The sequence below is a fragment of the Triticum aestivum genome, chromosome 5A, assembly GCF_018294505.1.
Source record: "Triticum aestivum cultivar Chinese Spring chromosome 5A, IWGSC CS RefSeq v2.1, whole genome shotgun sequence".
NCBI lineage: Eukaryota > Viridiplantae > Streptophyta > Magnoliopsida > Poales > Poaceae > Triticum > Triticum aestivum.
This window is the reverse complement of record NC_057806.1, coordinates 447,452,037-447,469,276: the sequence shown is the minus strand read 5'-3', so window position 1 is coordinate 447,469,276 and position 17,240 is coordinate 447,452,037. Positions and strand designations below refer to the sequence as shown.

At 41.1% G+C, this 17,240-nt stretch overlaps 2 protein-coding genes and 1 long non-coding RNA gene across 11 annotated transcripts; 1 reads left to right on the top strand and 2 right to left on the bottom strand.

Annotated features, from left to right (window-relative positions):
- Positions 1 to 5,647: 5,647 nt before the first annotated feature.
- LOC123103916 (uncharacterized) lies at positions 5,648 to 10,444 on the top strand. 9 transcript variants are annotated; one of them, XR_006450030.1, is made up of 7 exons: positions 5,648 to 5,902; positions 6,701 to 6,855; positions 7,052 to 7,191; positions 7,808 to 8,808; positions 8,900 to 9,019; positions 9,439 to 9,555; positions 9,961 to 10,444. It is a non-coding gene; the product is annotated as an uncharacterized lncRNA (long non-coding RNA). The 9 variants fall into 9 exon arrangements; XR_006450026.1 differs by having other exon boundaries at positions 6,245 to 6,855; XR_006450023.1 differs by having other exon boundaries at positions 5,648 to 6,092; positions 6,245 to 6,855.
- Positions 10,445 to 11,315: 871 nt separating this feature from the next.
- LOC123103915 (uncharacterized) lies at positions 11,316 to 12,660 on the bottom strand. Its single transcript, XM_044525612.1, has one exon. The coding sequence runs from the start codon at positions 11,915 to 11,917 to the stop codon at positions 11,525 to 11,527; it is 393 nt and encodes a 130-aa protein (XP_044381547.1). The 5' UTR covers positions 11,918 to 12,660; the 3' UTR covers positions 11,316 to 11,524.
- Positions 12,661 to 15,090: 2,430 nt separating this feature from the next.
- On the bottom strand, positions 15,091 to 16,790 carry LOC123107127 (zinc finger protein 8). Its single transcript, XM_044529136.1, has one exon. It carries the CDS (start codon positions 16,593 to 16,595, stop codon positions 15,690 to 15,692), a length of 906 nt encoding a protein of 301 aa, XP_044385071.1. The 5' UTR covers positions 16,596 to 16,790; the 3' UTR covers positions 15,091 to 15,689.
- Between the last annotated feature and the right edge of the window lie 450 nt (positions 16,791 to 17,240).

Here is a 17,240-nt window from a genome sequence, read left to right as displayed (position 1 = left end):
TTGAGAAAACACATGGTACTTTGCTTGAAAGGAATTTTCCTGCGTGCATTCGGTTCGGCATCTACGTCTGGTATTCTCTTTTTTTTTAGAAAAGGAGGATGACCCCCGGCCTCTGCATCTGGGCGATGCATACGGCCACACGTCTGGTATTCTCTACGTACACACATATGGCCGAGGATCAGATTTCGAGTCCCCAAAAAACCTTTGCTTTTCTGAGCATGCAGACTTTACTTGGGACCCTTTTGAAATGCCTCTTTCATGCAAACTTTTCCTTTCCTTTATTTGAAGCGAATTATGGCTACTTTAGCCGAATATGATTTGTGATGATGAGTTGACGATTCAGTCTGTTTTTTTTTTTGCACCAGAATGGGTTTTGATTCATCTGTACAAAGATGGCAAAGCTCAACAAGCAGCAAAGCCAGTAATAACTGCCTACTCCGTACTACTCTCGCTGTCTCAAGGCTCAGTAAGAAGGGGGGCTGATACGTGGAATATCCTATTTGATGCATTCTGCATCGAAGTGTCGAGCATTCGCACAAAGAGCTGGCGATCAAGCGGTGACCTGGTCCACATTAACATGTTGCAGTGTTTCCGGTTTTGGGAACCTTCTAGAGTTTCCCAACCGGTGTTTTCTCCAGATTTGGGAATCTTCTAGAAGGTTCCATGAACTGGTATCCATTTTTTCTTTTTTTCTCTTTTTCTGTTCTTTCTCCTTTTCTTTTATTTTAGTTTTCTGTTTCTTTTTTCGTCTTTTTTTCAAGTTTATTTTTCTTTTGTAGAAAAGCTCATGTTTCTAAATTTGTTTCGAAACTCAAAAAGATGTTCGTTCTTTTAAAAACCTTCAGATTTTTTAAATGGTCATGTTTTAAAAACAAATCATAATTCAAAAAATGTTTGCATTTTTGAATAGTTGCTCAGGAATTTAACAAATTATTCAGAATTTTTTTGTTTGGATTTTTCAGAACTTTCTAAATAATGACCAGGATTTCAGAAAAATCACAAATTTCAAAAATGTTCTTGTGTCCAATTTGTTTTTCACGTATTAAAAAAATATGTTTCAAATGAGTTTGGGATTTTGAAAATTGTTTTCCATTTTGATATTTGTTGTAGAAATTCAAAATATGTTCGTGATTTTAAAAATTGTTCCTGTTTTGAAATTTTGTTCACAAATTCAAAAAAATTTCATGTTTACGAAAAAGATTCGGAAATTTCAAAATGTGGGCACCATTTCATAATTTTTTTCGAGTTTGTCAAAAATGCTCGTATGGTCAGAAAAGAACTCAAATTTTTGGAATATTGTTCAGGGTTCTTTCAAATAGTGTTAAGTCTGCTACTGCTATCAGTGCTTAACTCTTGCGATGTATATCTGTCACCATATCTCTTCTGATGTCGTGGCTAGCAGCGAGCGTGCTAAAGTAGGCAGTCATGTGTTCGAACAACTAGTGCAAACAACCTTTTTGCGTTTTTCACCATCGCATTCGTGGCGCACCGCAATGCGCCGGCCAAGTCGGGCACCCTGTGCGATGGAGCATGTATTTGCCGCAGAATGCGGCACATAGGATCTCCCCTGATATGCCTCGCCTATAGCGAGAGGAGAGGAAGTCTCGCTGAGCTGGCCCATCGCGCCGCTGATCAGAGGCGGCATGCCATATTATATTTTTGTTTTTGTCTTTTTGTTTCCTTTTACTTTATTTATATTTCCATACATTCTATATTACAAAAATAATTTACAATAAATATTTAAAAATGTTAATCAAGCATTTAAAAAATATTAAATGTGTATAGAAAAAAATGTTTGTCATGTATACAAAAAATATACAACACGAAATGTGTATAGAAGAAATGTTGAACATATACTGAAAAAAATGTTGAACATATACTTAAAAAAATGTTAAACCAAGCATTTAAAAAATGTTGAACAAGTGTTTAAAAATGTAAACTTGTTTTAAAAATGTTAAATGTGGATATATAAAATGTTGACCATGTATTACAAAAATGTTAACCTTGTACTTATAAATATTAAATGTGTATATAATAAATATTGACCATGTATTAAAAAGATTAAACTTGTCTTTGAAAAATGTTAAATGCGTATAGAAAACATGTTGACCATGCATTCAAAGAATGTTAAGCTTTTCTTTGAAAAATGTAAAATGTGTACAGAAAAATGTTGACCCTGTATTAAAAATGTTAAACTTGTCTTTAAAAAATGCTAAATGTGTATAGAATTTTTTAACCATGTATTCAAAAAATCTTAAACTTGTATATGAAAAATGCTAATGTGCATAGAAAAAATGTTGACCATGCATTCAAAAAATGTTAAACTTATCTTTGAAAAATGCTAAATATTTATAGCAAAAATGTTGTCCATGTATTCAAAGAATGTTAAACTTGTCTTTGAAAAATGTTAATCAAGCATTAATTTTTTTAGAATGTGTATAGAAAAACTATTGACCATGTATTCAGAAAATATTTTAGATTTATAATGGAAAAAATGTCAAATGTGTATTAGAAAAATGTTCTTGACATATACAAAAAATTTAGAATGAAATCAAAAGAAACAAAGAAAAACTGAAATAAAAACAAAAACCAGAGAAGAAATAAGAAAACTTAATTAAAAAGGAAGAAGACGAAGAAAGGAAACAAAAAATAGATAAAACGTGAAAGAAAGAAACAAAACCGAAGAAAAAGGAAAAGAAAGAAAATACCAATGAAAACCAAGAAAGAAATAAAGAAAACAAAATAAAAACAATGAAAACCGGTCAAAATGCAAAACAAAAAAACTACACAAAAACGGAGAAGAAACAGTGGAAACCCCACTGTTCGACTTAAGTAGCTCCGCCCTACTAGTTCATCACAAACGCGAGTCAAGCCAAGAGCCTATGCAATCAACCAGGAGACGAAGGTTCAAGTGCCCGCTATTGGGCTGGCCCATTACTGTAGTGCTCAACGCGAGTGATCCTTCCGTCTTGCTTATTACGAGATATAGCCGACCGACAATCTTTTAGTGCCCTCTATGGGGCTTGCTCGTTACTATAGAAAACTCGATGCAAGATCCTTCCGTCTCGCTTAATGCGGGATATAGTCGCCTCACACTCATAAAGGGCTTTCATGATTAAAAAAACAGAATCATGTCCGCCAATCCTATCGGTTCGAGGCCCATGTGATGGACTTGGGTTTTAAACTGGACGGTTGTAATGACAAAGACATGCCCAATGTTAATCAACCAAGGTACCTATGCATGTCTCAATAAGCTGTCACGTAGTTTTTTTTCATTTTATTTCTTTTTAACACATGTCTAATTGTTTTATACATGCTGCAAGTTTTACTATACATTAGGAACTATGTATCTTTAACATTTTTCAAATAGATGATTAATATTTTCTAGAATATTTGTTTTGCCGTCTACTTTTTCGGATGAAAAAGGATTGCCCCCAATTTATATTTTAAACCAATAAATATCTAAAAAAATCATACACGTTTTACATTATATATATATATATATATATATATATATATATATATATATATTTACACCTTTAACATTTCTCCAATATGTATGTGATTAACATTTCTTCAAATACATGTCTTTGAACATTTTTTCGAATACTTGCTAATTTTGTTTGAAATACATGTTGAAACATTTTTTTTATGATACGAAACATTGTTTTTAATCTATGCGGCATTTTTCTACATTATTATAACTTTTTCCAAAAATAGCACAAATATATTTTAGAATGCGTGAACAGTTTTCAAAATGTAGAATACGTTTTTATAACGATATGAAACATTATTTTTGAATTAGATGAATATTCCTTATATTGTATAACATTTTTGTAAATTATCACGTACATTTTATGACACGCGCGAGCAATTTTAAAATGTCACATACGTCTTCTGAATGGTACACACATTTTGTCTAAAATTTGAGCGAAGATTTTTTATACTGCATGAATATTTTTTAAATGCATGATGAACACTTTAAAAACTATTTCTTGTAATATTTATTTAATATTTTCAAAATATAAACAAAAGGAAAAAAGAAAAAAACATGCATGGCATCAGCATAACGAACCCACATGGTTACTGGACCGGACCACTACTGTCTCCCTATAGTCGATGTGACCTACTATCTTGCATAAATCAAGACATAGCCATGCCCCAATAATTCTAGGGAGTACATACCAATTAGCAACATACCAAGCTATATTTGGGGAATTTCAAGATAACTCGAGGAACACATCTAACTGCCACAAAAGCCTCCCCAATCATCACGTATAACAAACCCATGACCAATTTTTCATGATTGGGAATCAAAAGAGCCATATGTGTTGACGAGAACCCCTCACAAATATGTGTTGATGAGAAACCAGCATGCCGGAGGAGATTTCTGGGATTGTTTCCAAGAAAACACCATTGTTCTAGCAGTGTCAATTACAAAGCCACCACTAGTTTTACGATGAACTCCAAGGACCTTTTAGGTTGAAATTTCTCCTTACCATACACAATACTAGGACTGATCTGTATGGACCACATCATAGTAATAGCCACTGCAACATCGTCTTCTGACATGAAATTCTACTGCGGAATATCCATATGAGTCGAATTATTAATGATCACTGTACGGACCAATTATTCTGGTATAGCCTAGTGGTGGAAAGGGCTAATGCCTTCCCACCTGCCAAGGTTCAGGGCATGGTACTTACAATTTGACTTTGTTGCACTAATTATAGTGTAGGGGACTGATTTAGAGCTCTCGGGTGGTCCGCACCCCTATACGTACAATATCAAGAAAAAAATACTGAGAAATTTGAAAAAAAATCTGGGATTTTGGGATATCAAACGTGGGTTCCCGATATACTTCCGTCTGAAATTTGGTGAAAAAAATACCAGGAACGTATTCGCGGCAAAAAAGACAAAAATTTTCTATGTATAGCAAAACACTGTTTGGGTACATTTTTTTCCGGGCAGTAATTCCTTCGCCACAGATACATTTTTTGGTATTTTTCACGAAATTTCACGCGAAAGTAGATTGGAAAACCAGGTTTGACATCCCGAAATTTTAGATTTTTTTTGATTTTTTGAGAATTTTTTACGAATATTTTTCGTATAGGGGTGCAGAACACCCGAGAGCTCATGTGTATTTTCCACTCCCTTATAGTCTTTCTATAAAAAACACTTATTTTGGCAAAGCACACTCTAAGTAAATTACTAAGCTAAGACGAAATTTGCACAAGTCAAATTCTGATGGTCAACAAACCAACAAAGTGAAAAAAGATAGGTCATACATGCAAGAAGGTGGGAAGAACCCCAATAAAATTCAACCCCGAGAAGATAAGCCCACCATAGTGGATGGGGTAAGAGGGATTGGTCCACCTAGTCTATTGTCTCACTACCTCTTTCCTATTCGACCATGGACTCATTTACCAAAAATGACCTTTCCTGCGATTTTATAATCTCAAGGATAATATTGGTCATTTGTCAATGACCCCTAAACCCATTCACTCTTGAATAATACAATCCTTTAACAGTCGCTACAAAGGCGCACGAAGGGCTATGCCACGTGTCTTTTACTGTGACGAAGACGAAGGAAAAAGATTAAAAACGCGTCCAGCCATCGATCCCCTCATTTTCCCCATCTCCCATTTTCTCTTCCCTGAGTGGCGGCTAGGGTTAGCGCGATCGCCACCTCATCCCCGCACGCAACCTCTCCTTTCGGCTCTCCTCCGCGGCTCCGCCTCCTCCTCTTGCGGCATCCAACCCATCGTCTTCTCCTACTTCCCTCTCTTATTCTTCTGTGCCTCGACGAGGTGGGCAAGCCGGTGCACACACAAAGGGTGGTTGCGGCTACGGCTCCGATGCGGGCGCCGTGGAGGTGGAGTCGGAGCTGCAGCAGAAGGAGGTGGATGGCCGCGACAACAGCTTTAGCTTCGATGAGTTCCATCACCTCCATTGCTATCTCAGGCTTGTTTCGTTGCTTGCTTGCCGTTGGGTCCAATCAAGGCTCTGTTTTGGTTGCCTGGTTCGACGGTTCCACTCTGCCTGCGTCGATCTGACATCTGTTTGGATTTTGGATCTGGAACATTTAGGAGGTTGTTCTGGATTGCTACGCTCTGTAGTGACAGGATTCGTGTTTCATATCTTGCAAGAGATGAAATCGAGAGGCTGATGTGAATTCGTTTGTGTGTAGATTTTGTCAGTTATAGGATGGGATGTTTATGAAGTTTCTCTTACTGTCCTGCAGGTTAGCCGATTGATGTATTTGATTGCTGGCCCTTTTGTGTTGGCTGATGGTGGCGAGATGAAATAAGAATTAAACCTGATGCTGGGACAATAAGTATTTGTACTATAGATCCACTAAACATTGTATTGAAATAGCAGGCTACATATCTATCTAATATGCATCTGTGGTACAAGGTGAAGCTTGTTTCCTGACAGAGAACAATAAAGATAAGTTGGTGACACAAAGTACTGAATAAAAAACACTTCTAATGATCTATATAATGTGAAATCTTTTTGTATGTGTAGATTTATCGAATAATATCATAATTCTGATATGTAGTTTCCTTCTGTTGGGTATCTCACGTAGCATGATATGAAGCTTCTGAATAATTGGTTGCAGAGTTCTTGTATGTGTCTTGGAGTTCCAAACTTCACATTCATTGAGCTTAATTTTTATATATCGCTTATGTCTTTCCAGTCATGCAGTCGCAGGTTCTCCATTTCATGATTTTAATAGTTGACGGGGTGAGAAATTTCATGGCAAGAGCCATGGTTTATCTCAGATGTGTAAAGGGAAATATATTTGTTGACCCAAAAATCACACTACACTGTTGCAATTTCTCTGTCGAAAAGGTATGCAGAAGCCAATAGTACACAAAATATTTCTGTCGCCTAGAGATTTACTGGTTGTCTAAAAAAGCACCCAAAACTGATTGAAAAAGAAATAGATCCTGCTAAGTTGCATCCATTTGATATTTAGGGATGTTGCAAGATTGTACATATTCAGTTCCAATAAGAATAACATTTATCCCAACCTATGTCTTTGCAGTGCCTTGACGAAAGCAAAATTGGCCCCCCGTGCTATGATGACGCGAAGAATGGGACAATTTGCTCGATCAGTTTCAAATCAGAAACAAGAAATTTGAGAAATTCGTTGGATAAGTACTGATATGGTGCTTTTCTAAGAAAGTAGGCATACTATATATTTTTTCCTTACATACCACTATACTTTAGTAGTATTGGTATTTACTTTCTCATTTGCATAATGATATAGTCATTTATGGGCCTTTACAAATGAAGTGGTAATATTAGATATGGGTAATTGGGTCATGGATAATTAATTAATTATTGTCTCGTATTAACTCTGGAGCATCTTTAAATTTCTCAGTTATGTTTTCTAAAAGTTTTCCCTTCGTTATAAATGAGAAGCTAGAAAACAATACTATTTGTCTGTAACTTCTTAGTATATTCTGTTTCTTTCATGGGAGTTCAATTAGACACAGTCGTTGTTGCTTTTGTATGCTGGAACTTAGCCAAAGGAGGTTGCTTGGTTGATATATTATCTTAAAAAGTTCTACTGAGAATTTGGAATGAAGTGCTTGATTGGAAATCCCTAAGCAAAACTTTGGTACTGCTTCATTGGATACCGGTTACATTATGATGTATTGCAAATTTTCGTACTACTTATTTGATGAATTAATGCTTCTACATATTTGTAGGTTGTGTTAGTTGACTTTGTTGAAAGAAATGAATAATTTGAAAATAGCTGGCATGTTCTCTTAATCAAGATTATTTCTTGGTGCAGATTATATGATTATTAATGCAGGTCCATGCTCTACTCTGATGGCTGAGGTTGGATACACTTGCTACATGTTTATTTAATTTTATTCTATTGGAGGATTCAAACTCTAGACTGATGAAGTGGTGCATTTTGAATTTTCTTCTTAGATATTGTGAATGGTCTACTGAAGGTATCAATAATAATACATATTTTACATAGTCAAGATTCATACTTTCCTTATTACATGTTGGTTTATATCCCCTACATATGTGATGTGTGTTTAGCTTATCGACTATTCTTAAGTGAATCTTATGTGGTATTGCAGGACTAACTTTTCTTTAGACAATTTTGTAATCTTTAGTTCATTTTGGGTCATTTCCATTGCCTGTTAGTGTTTTTCGCTAGAGTGCTTTGCAGGCAGTTGTTTGAAATAGAACCTTCCAGCCATCTTACTTCTCCAATAGTACTTTCTTGTTGAGTTTGGTTGGACGTTCTCCAAAGTAAATTTGGGAGAACAATAAACCATACTTTCTATGTTTTGAAACTAGAGCTGGCCATGATTAATTCTTTTCAAGTTGATAGTCTATCAGAGTTTGAATTTGCTTTTGTATAGCAATATGGAAGTATATTATTTCATCATATTTTCCTAAAGTAGCTTCTGATTTGTTCACATTTGTAGAACTACACAATCTGCACATTCCTTCTCTTCTCCTAATCAATTTCATCTCAAATTAGGCTTTATCCCCTGATTAGCATTCTGAGCTACTTAAATTTCTTCGCCCACATGTTTGATTTAGGTTTTTGTTTAGACATGACAAATTTTTGCAAGTTATAGACGCCACGCCTGCCGCTGTCGGGGAGCTCTTGCCTGCGCTGCAAGCCTCATGACCTTGCAAACTCGCTCGTGCTGCTTATACGATACTGCCTCTCCCTACTCAGGATGGACTGCTTCGTGCAGATTCACTCTTCTTTGCCTGAAGGCTCCTATGTATCCAGGACCGGCACAAGGAAAATTCTGGGATGAAGTATGTACCATTTTCTTCAATATTTCATTTCCTTCAATATTTCATCAATGCATGGGTATAAACTGAACATTGTATATTGTGACCTATGTAGGAAAAAAAGCGAAAATGCAAATAGATGAGAAATCCCAACTTATTCCTTTGGCCATTTCTGTAACCAAAGCTATTGGCTGGCCAACACAAAGGAGCTGAAATTTCATAGCGACAAAAATAGGTATTTAATATCTTTTTTAGATAGTTCTCATTTATGGTAGTGGTTCTAGGTTTATATTCAGAATTGTTCTTTTTTGTAAAATTTTCTTGAAGAAATATGTGCGTACTGCTTCTAGAATTATATTGTACCATATTTTACCACCACCTGCCTGAACTTTTTGTTCCGAAGGTTGATCTTAATTTCCTGATATTGTCTACTCCGTATATTTCATAATAATAACTGATAATCCCTCTCTAAATTATCCCGGCCAGATTGCTATGTAGACAACTCTTACTGAATTGATCTATGTCAGCTCATGCTCTCAGTATTCTCTACAGATTAATTAGTTTGTTCATCCCAACAGTCTTATCTACATATATCTAACCACATCAGGAGTTCTGACATGTTTATAGCTGAATTAATCTTTATACATATGGCAGGTGCTGGAGGTACCATGCAAGCAAGCATGGCGACCGCGATCATGCTGCAGTGGCTGGGTATATCCCCTCCCGCTAGCTGAGGATGGGCTCGATGATGGGGCTCCTACCCTTACACAGGTATTAGCTTCTGCACTGTCTCTTTGTGTCTCTATTACCTTGCCTCCCCACTTATGCTTTGAATTTGCTCTTTGCTTGGCAAGATTAATGTGAGGTGTTTAATTTATGTTCATAAACTAAAAAAATGATGCCTGGTGAGATTTTAGGTGTATCCACCAATAATAGCTCATGCTCTCAGTATTAACATTATTCCAAAGTATTAACATTATTCCAAAAGCTATTATTGGTGGATACACCTAAAATCTCACCAGGCATCATTTTTTTAGTTACTCCACTGCATGTTACTCCGTGTGAGGTGGGCTTAAATTTCTTGTTCAGGTCATGTGTTTCAAGAACATACATATGGATAATTTGAGATTTTTGGTCATTTGTATTTGGCTATTTCATTCTTCTATAAAACTGCAGGTATATTCCCACATTGAACTCGATTATTGCAATGATTGGGTTGATTTGGACATACTGTGCCTTGAATGACTTTTCCCGTTGGGCAATTCAAATGATGGAAGCCTCTTCAGACCCTTCCACCTCTCCGGCCTCACCACTGGAGACTCGGATGCGAGAACCGCCACTGCCGCCGCCGTGTCTGTCGGTGACGCTCACACAAGAATCCAGAGGCAGTACCTTGGTCCTCTCCCTGAGAACAACAACTCTCTCATGATGCGGGACTGATGCCACCGTCCATGCCATGTTCTGGCTGATCCCCAAGGCTCCTTGCCGATGTCCAACCAGCGCCACACAGCCAATGGTACTGCCGACATGAGGACGCCCACCCCCGTGTTGATCGAGCTTTTTGACCTGAGCCTCATGGACAAGGTCATACGGGCATCTGATTTTGATTTGCTATGTGCTCTCTTTTCACAAGTGTAGCTTTTTGTCTCGTTTCATGTCTCGTTTGGGGGAGCTTCATGGTCATGTTCGATGAGCCTAGTTCGTCTCGGACTAACATTGAGGAAAAGTAGTTTGGAGAGGGTACCGAGGCGACTCGCTTGGCTATTGCTTGCGACTAAACCTCCCTCGACTGCTTCCTAACATAGCACTAGGTTTTGCTCCTTCAAGGTAATTAAACTTCTTTAAAAAACATCATTGTGCACAGCCAATTAAAATGCTTGATGTGCTCATCTTACTAGCGATCGAAGCTATGCCGCATCTGTGAATTAGAGGGCGCCCAAGTAGTTCTTCATAGCAACAACATGTTTAGTGTTGGATCGGCCAGGACGCTCAAGGTGGAGTGGTAAAAAGGCTGCAGAGCAGCGGCGGTGGAATGACTGAACACTTGACAACGTTGAATGAGTTCATCGGACGGTTTCAAAAAATTCCATTCTTTTGTCTGAAACATTGACAAATGTTTAAATGGCTTACAAAATTTCAACACCAAATGACATTCATAGAAAATCTGGCAAAAACAAAAAACAAAATCGATGCTCACATTTTGGAGCATCGCTTTAGGTTTTTTTTGCTAGATTTTCCACAAATGTCATCTGGTGTTGAAATTTTGCATGCTATTGAACATTTGTCAATGTTTCACACAATTTTTTTAGGGATGTTTGAAATTTCTTGCCATTTTTTTTTTGATTTTGCTGTTCACCGGAGTTCATGTGAGCTCGGGATTAGAACACCACTTTCTATAGTATATACGCATCATTGAACACTTGTGATTCACAATCATTGAACCACATACGCGAATATATATAGATGTATTTTGGAGTGTAGATTCACTCAATTTAAATTAAATCACGACGAGTAATTTGAACGACAGGATGAAAAGAAGAAACAAGACATTTGTTCTGTTTCCATTCCAATAATCAGCAAATCTTTACAAGGTTCTCGCGCGACGACATATATGTCTCGGGTTACCTGCGTAGTACACATGATTCTTGACATTTGCTAATGGAAAAAGCATGCTCCGCGACATCCCGATCCCGATCCCGGTTCCGATGGAGATCGATATCCATCAATCGTCACCCGATGACTAGAGCGCGAACCACTTCTCCCGGAAGTTGGATTGGTAGGAGACCATGACGATGAGCAGCACGAGCAGGAGCCCGACGCCCCACGGCGACCCCCCGGCGCGGTGGATGGAGTCCCTCTCCGGCATCGACATGGACATCAGCTGGTCGACGCGCCGCCCGTCGCCGTCGCCGCCCGACAGCAGCCGCACCGCGAGGAGCAGCGCGAGCGGCGACACCATGAGCAGGAGCTTGCCCTGGTCGGCGAAGGTCTCCGCCACCGACTCGTAGCTCATGTACCAGGAGAAGCCGAGGAAGACGAACAGCACGAGCAGGAAGAAGCACAGGTGCAGCGGCAGCTCCGGCGCCCGCAGGTGGCCCGTCGACGAGCCGCCGTTGCCGTACGCGTTCCCCATAGGTCACTGGCCTCGCCTACCACGGCTTCTTGATCGATGGAACCGAGGTGATGATTTTGCAGGTGGTTTTTCAGGGATTCGACGGTCGCCACCGATGGAGAGAGTTGGGGAGTGGACGATCGAGCGGGCGCTTATTTATACACGAGCCCGGGGCGACACGTGGCGAGCGCGCCGGCCAATCGGAGCGGCCGCCCCGGCGCGGAGCACGTTCCGGCGGGCCGGCCGGCCGTGGGGCGGCTGACACGGCATGTCGGCACGCACGCACGCACGCACGTGGGCTCCGCGGCGCGAGCGCTTTGCTTAGCCCGATCCCCGGCGCGTCGGGGCTAAGTAAAGCGCGCCCGTGCAGCGCGGGGGCCACCGGTCGGTGACGGTGGGCGCAGTGGGGGGAGCGTGCGCCGTGGGGGCGGAGGGTGCGCTGGCCGGTGCAGCAGCGTCGACGGGATCTGCACATTTGTTATCTGAGCCGGTGTCCCCTTCGGCTCTGGCGAGATCTGCGGCGTCCGCGTCGTTGGTGGTTAAGAAAGCCCATCTTAAGTGGATGCAACACGGCAGGTGTGTCTTCTAGTCGTGTTCGTGTGTATGATATCACTGGCCATGGCGAAAGATAACAAGATCTAGGACAGTCCACTGCAGCGCTATAGTATTTGTATTTGGTATTACTATACGGGCAACACGTACGTACGGATCGACCACTGTCCTGGTCCCTGCGTGATGCTCACGTGTGGCATGCAAGTTATCTCTCGTCGCATCCCTTTTTTGCACTTGTGTTTCGGACATGATCTGATCGACTGAAGCTATGCTTGCGAGTGCTGCTGCATTGTTTTTTTTTTGAGGGATGGTGCATAACTGCTGATTCGTTTCAGGGAGATTTTTTTTGGGAGGGGATTCGTTTCAAGGAGATGAAAATCAGAGGAACCGGCATCTTCTCAGAGTAAACTCAGCCCACGCAGATAGAGCAGGCCAAGACTCATTCATGACGAAGAATAACGCAAAGGCTATATCTCGCCTAAAGCGAGCCCCAAGGAAGACTCGCCTGAAGGATCATGCTAGTAGGTCGCGTCCTAGATCCAGAAACAGAACCGGTCTTCCACTAGTTTTTCGGGGGTTTTCTTGTTGTTGTTTTTCCTCGTTTTTTTCAGCGGCTTTTCTCCGTTTTCCCTTTATTTCTTTTTTCTTTGTTTATTTTTCTTTTTCACAAGATTTTTCATTTTCTGTCTTTTTGTATTCATTTTTCTTAGGTTTTGCTTTTTTCCCATGGTTTTCATCGGTTTTGTTTTGTTCTCTAGGGACTTACCTATGATTCAGTAGCCACAGGTGTTTACCTAGCATGTATGACAATCTTGTTTCTAACTGTGGCCCACCTATGATTCATACATTTTCACTTATGGTTAAACTATGTTTGCTTGTGTACTTTTGTCTTGTTAAATTGATGCGGTCATGAGATGAATATACTCTCTTGATACTGAACTTTTTGTAAAATAAATTTATTTTAGATAACTAAAGTAAATGCACCTAAATGAAGATAAAAAAAATTACATTGTTGGATATATCTTTTATTTTTCTCTTAGTGAGAGCACAATTTAAATATCTTCTGTTGAAAGTATATAGCCAAACCCATTAAAAAAATGTGGTACCATAATCAACCATACATACAATTTTTTTAAATAACACATACAATATGTTGGATGATAATTTTGAAGCTGGAGATTTTTTTTATGTTCCATACGGTACCTAATTTAGCAGTCATGTCACATCATTGATGTTTGTTTTGGGCAAATAGAAATGTGACATTTCATCTATGAACATCGATGTCCGTTAATTCCTAGTGTCCTAATTTTCCTCCCGGGCTCCCCATAGCCCCGTATTATATTTAATAAAATACATATAGTTTTCCATGAGTGTGGAAATCATATTTGTTTTTTTTTCACAAAAATCCAAATGGTTTTCCAACAATATATATAGGTTTATCCTTCATTTTCAAAATTTCATTAGAAATATATTAATTTTGAAGCTACATATAGAAGAAAATTCTGTGCACCAACATGAATGGTAACTCTATTTCTGGATCACATATTGAAAATTCGTATCAATATATTTTGTATGTACATATCATACATCCGGAATTCTAAATATATACATTTAGATCTTTTTTTAAAATTGGCTGAGATTCCAAAATATAGTTTTTGATTCTTTACACCAATGTAGTGTATGTTTTTTTTGTTATTCATTCCTTGCTAGTTCCTAGTATTCATCATTCGTCTCTAAATTATGCGAACAAAAATGGTGGTGTCATTTATGTGTCTCTTTCCATTACCTACTACTCCCCCTGTCCCTAAATATAAGCCCTTTTAGAGATTCCAATAAAAACTACATACGAAGCAAAATGAGTAAAAATCTATACGCTAACATATGCCTATATACATCCGCATGTACTCCATATTGAAATATAAGAATTCTAGTTTTGTATGCAAGTGAGGTTAAATAAGTCACAGAAAACAAAATAAGTGATAAGGCAGGGAAGTGGATTTTCCGCCATTGGGAGCGTGAAAATATATGTACTGTATTGAGTTCGGCATGTACCAGGAAAAGTATGTGGAAAAATAATTTATTTGTGGTCTTGGTGAAGGAAAAAAGTTCATTATCCTTGCATGTAAGAGTGTTTCGATCTGTTATTTTCTGCTGCTCACAAACGAAATACGATTTTCACAAAAGTTGAAATCTAAAAACACACTTGAGTCATTTGTATATGTGATGTTTTTTTAAAAATTTTATGTGTGTGTGAATGTCATAGCGAATAGGTTAAGCAAACACAAGGACTGGTGGATGCGCATGTCACATTCACGCGCGGATGCACGCATAGACGATGTGCATGGGCAGGTGCTGTTACTGCTGTGCATGTTGCGAGTGCCCCTTCAGATTTGTGCAGATGCATCACTGCCCAGCACAGTTTCCGTGGGCAACACACGCTAGTCTGCATTATGTTGCCAAAAGGAGGTAGAATCCACAGATGGATCCTAAATCTTGGATCCAAGGAGCACCCACTTTCGGATGCCCGAGAATAACAGTTCGACACTGTGGAGACAATCAATTCGGTAGCTGGGAAATGCATGCACGGTCAATTTGCAGGCAGGAATCATTCAAGTGGCAAGCAGCGCATGGACATTCGTTAGGCCGGCCTTGCGTCTTTGGGCAAAACCTCGGAGTAAATGCTGTCAGCAACCGCTAGGTGCTGCATGCTGGCGCTACTCCAAAAAGCAAATGATAAGGATAACTGTCAGCTAAAGTGGCAAAAACTGAATAGCATTTCGAGGATGGAGACAAGTCCCTAGAGGAAGAAAGGGCAACTTTTGGTTTGAATGGACAGAGAGACGCACCAGAAAATTAGTGCTAGGACAGACATATGCATCGGCCCATATATACCTATCGATGTGAAATTAGTAGAGGAGGATTAAAAATGGCTGGAAAATGTGCTTAATAAGGATATGAAAATGACAACACTCCCCGTTTTCCCTTTCGTTCCATTTATTTCCCCTCCGTTTTTCCTTACAAAGCAATCTAAAGCGATGCGAGAAGAGCAGGACGAATGAGTGCGTACTCTAGTAGGAGAAAGAAAAACACTGCAAAAAATTGACACCCAAGGAAAAAGAATCTCTCCGCTGATCGATCGAGCTAAACGAATTCACGAGCTAGAGGGAAAAAAAAGAGAATTAACCTTCGTTCTTAGGCTTCACGAGCCCGCTAATTAGTTAACCGCGCCGTTCTTGGAGAATTACAGGGTGAGATCCAGGCTCACGTTTGCCCTGTTCTCGGCGGCTTCTCCCCCGTGGCGCGCGGCCTCATGCTGCGAAGACGACGACGCCGATGACGCCGACGACGCCGAGCCAGCTGCTTGTCCTCTTCTTTCCCACGCCACCGCCATGTCGTCACGCCCGGCAAGAGCCAAGGGCGTTGGCCGCTCTTGCCGCGGCGCTGCTGGTGTCGCCACGCTGACGCCCGGGACGCGCCAGAGCGCCGACGCCGGCACCGGGCTGCCGTTGATCGGCTGGGACACGGAGCCGGGGCCGCTGCCGTAGTACCTGGGCGCCGCCGCTGGCATGGTGGGCGCCAGGTGGTGGTGGTTGGACCACGAGGGGTAGTGCGGCGGCGGCTCGTAGCGGCCCATGTGCGGCGGCCCGGCCACGAAGCGGTGGTGGTAGCCGCTGCCGAAGGCGGGGTACGCGTGCGCCGGGTAGTGGCCTTGCATGGCCATGGCGCTCTGGAACTGCGCGCGCTTCGCGTGCTGCCGCTCCCTCTTGTGCGCGTTCTGGTGTCCCCCCAGCGCCTGCGACGTCGGGAAGTTCCGGCAGCAGTAGTGGCACTCGAACTTGCGGCCGCCGCTGCCGCCACTTGCACCGGCCGACGCCGATGCCGCCGCCGCCGCCTGGCCGGGAGCGGTGGAGCTGACAGCGGCAGCATCGCCGTCGGTGACGGAGGACGCCGCCCCGTCGGGCGGGAAGTCGAAGCCGAAGAGGCGGATGGAGGACGTGGGGCTCGACCCGCCGGCCTCCATCGCCGGGGGCGGCTTGGGCCGCACGAACGGGAGCTGCGAGAAGGAGTCGATGTCGACGGCGCCGTTCGCCGCGTCCCCGGGAAGGCTGTTCGTGGTGTGCTGCCCATCTTGCTCGCTCATGGCCATGGGAGAGCGCGAGCTGGCCTCACTCCTCCTAGCTAGGGTAAGCAGTGTCGTCGTGCGCTAGGGATGGAGGGGGCGCTAGGTAGCGCTGCAGCTACAGGGGATTCTTCTCTTGGTCTTCCTATACTGTTGCGCGATGGTAATATGTTGGGATCGATGGAGCTAGGGAGCTAGCTAGGCGCGTTGATGTATGGGCCATCTTGTTGGAGGGGTTAACTTCGGGTGGGGTGGGACGGGACCAGTTTTGAGGTAGGGTTGACAACGAAACTGTTTAATGTTTTTGTGTTGTTGGTCACACTGGAAATGTGCTATTGGTTGAACCATGTTATGTGCATCTTATGTAATATCTCTATTTCCATTCTATGCTCGAATAAATATTTGTTGTCGTTTTCGTGGCGGGTCTGTATTTATGTGCTGCACCAATCTAAAAACCGATCTGAATATGATGCATCATGATGCAAATGCATTATTTGCCAGAAAAAGAAGCGGGTGATAAATAAATAAAACTACTACTTAAGGCACAAATCATCCGAATTTAAATTTTGAATTTGTCTCAAGCCACCGCGTGATCTCACCTTATCCTCCTTCGGATAAACTAGCTTTGCTAAGATGCACCCCCATTTTCTAGTCAACTTTTCGACTAGTTCA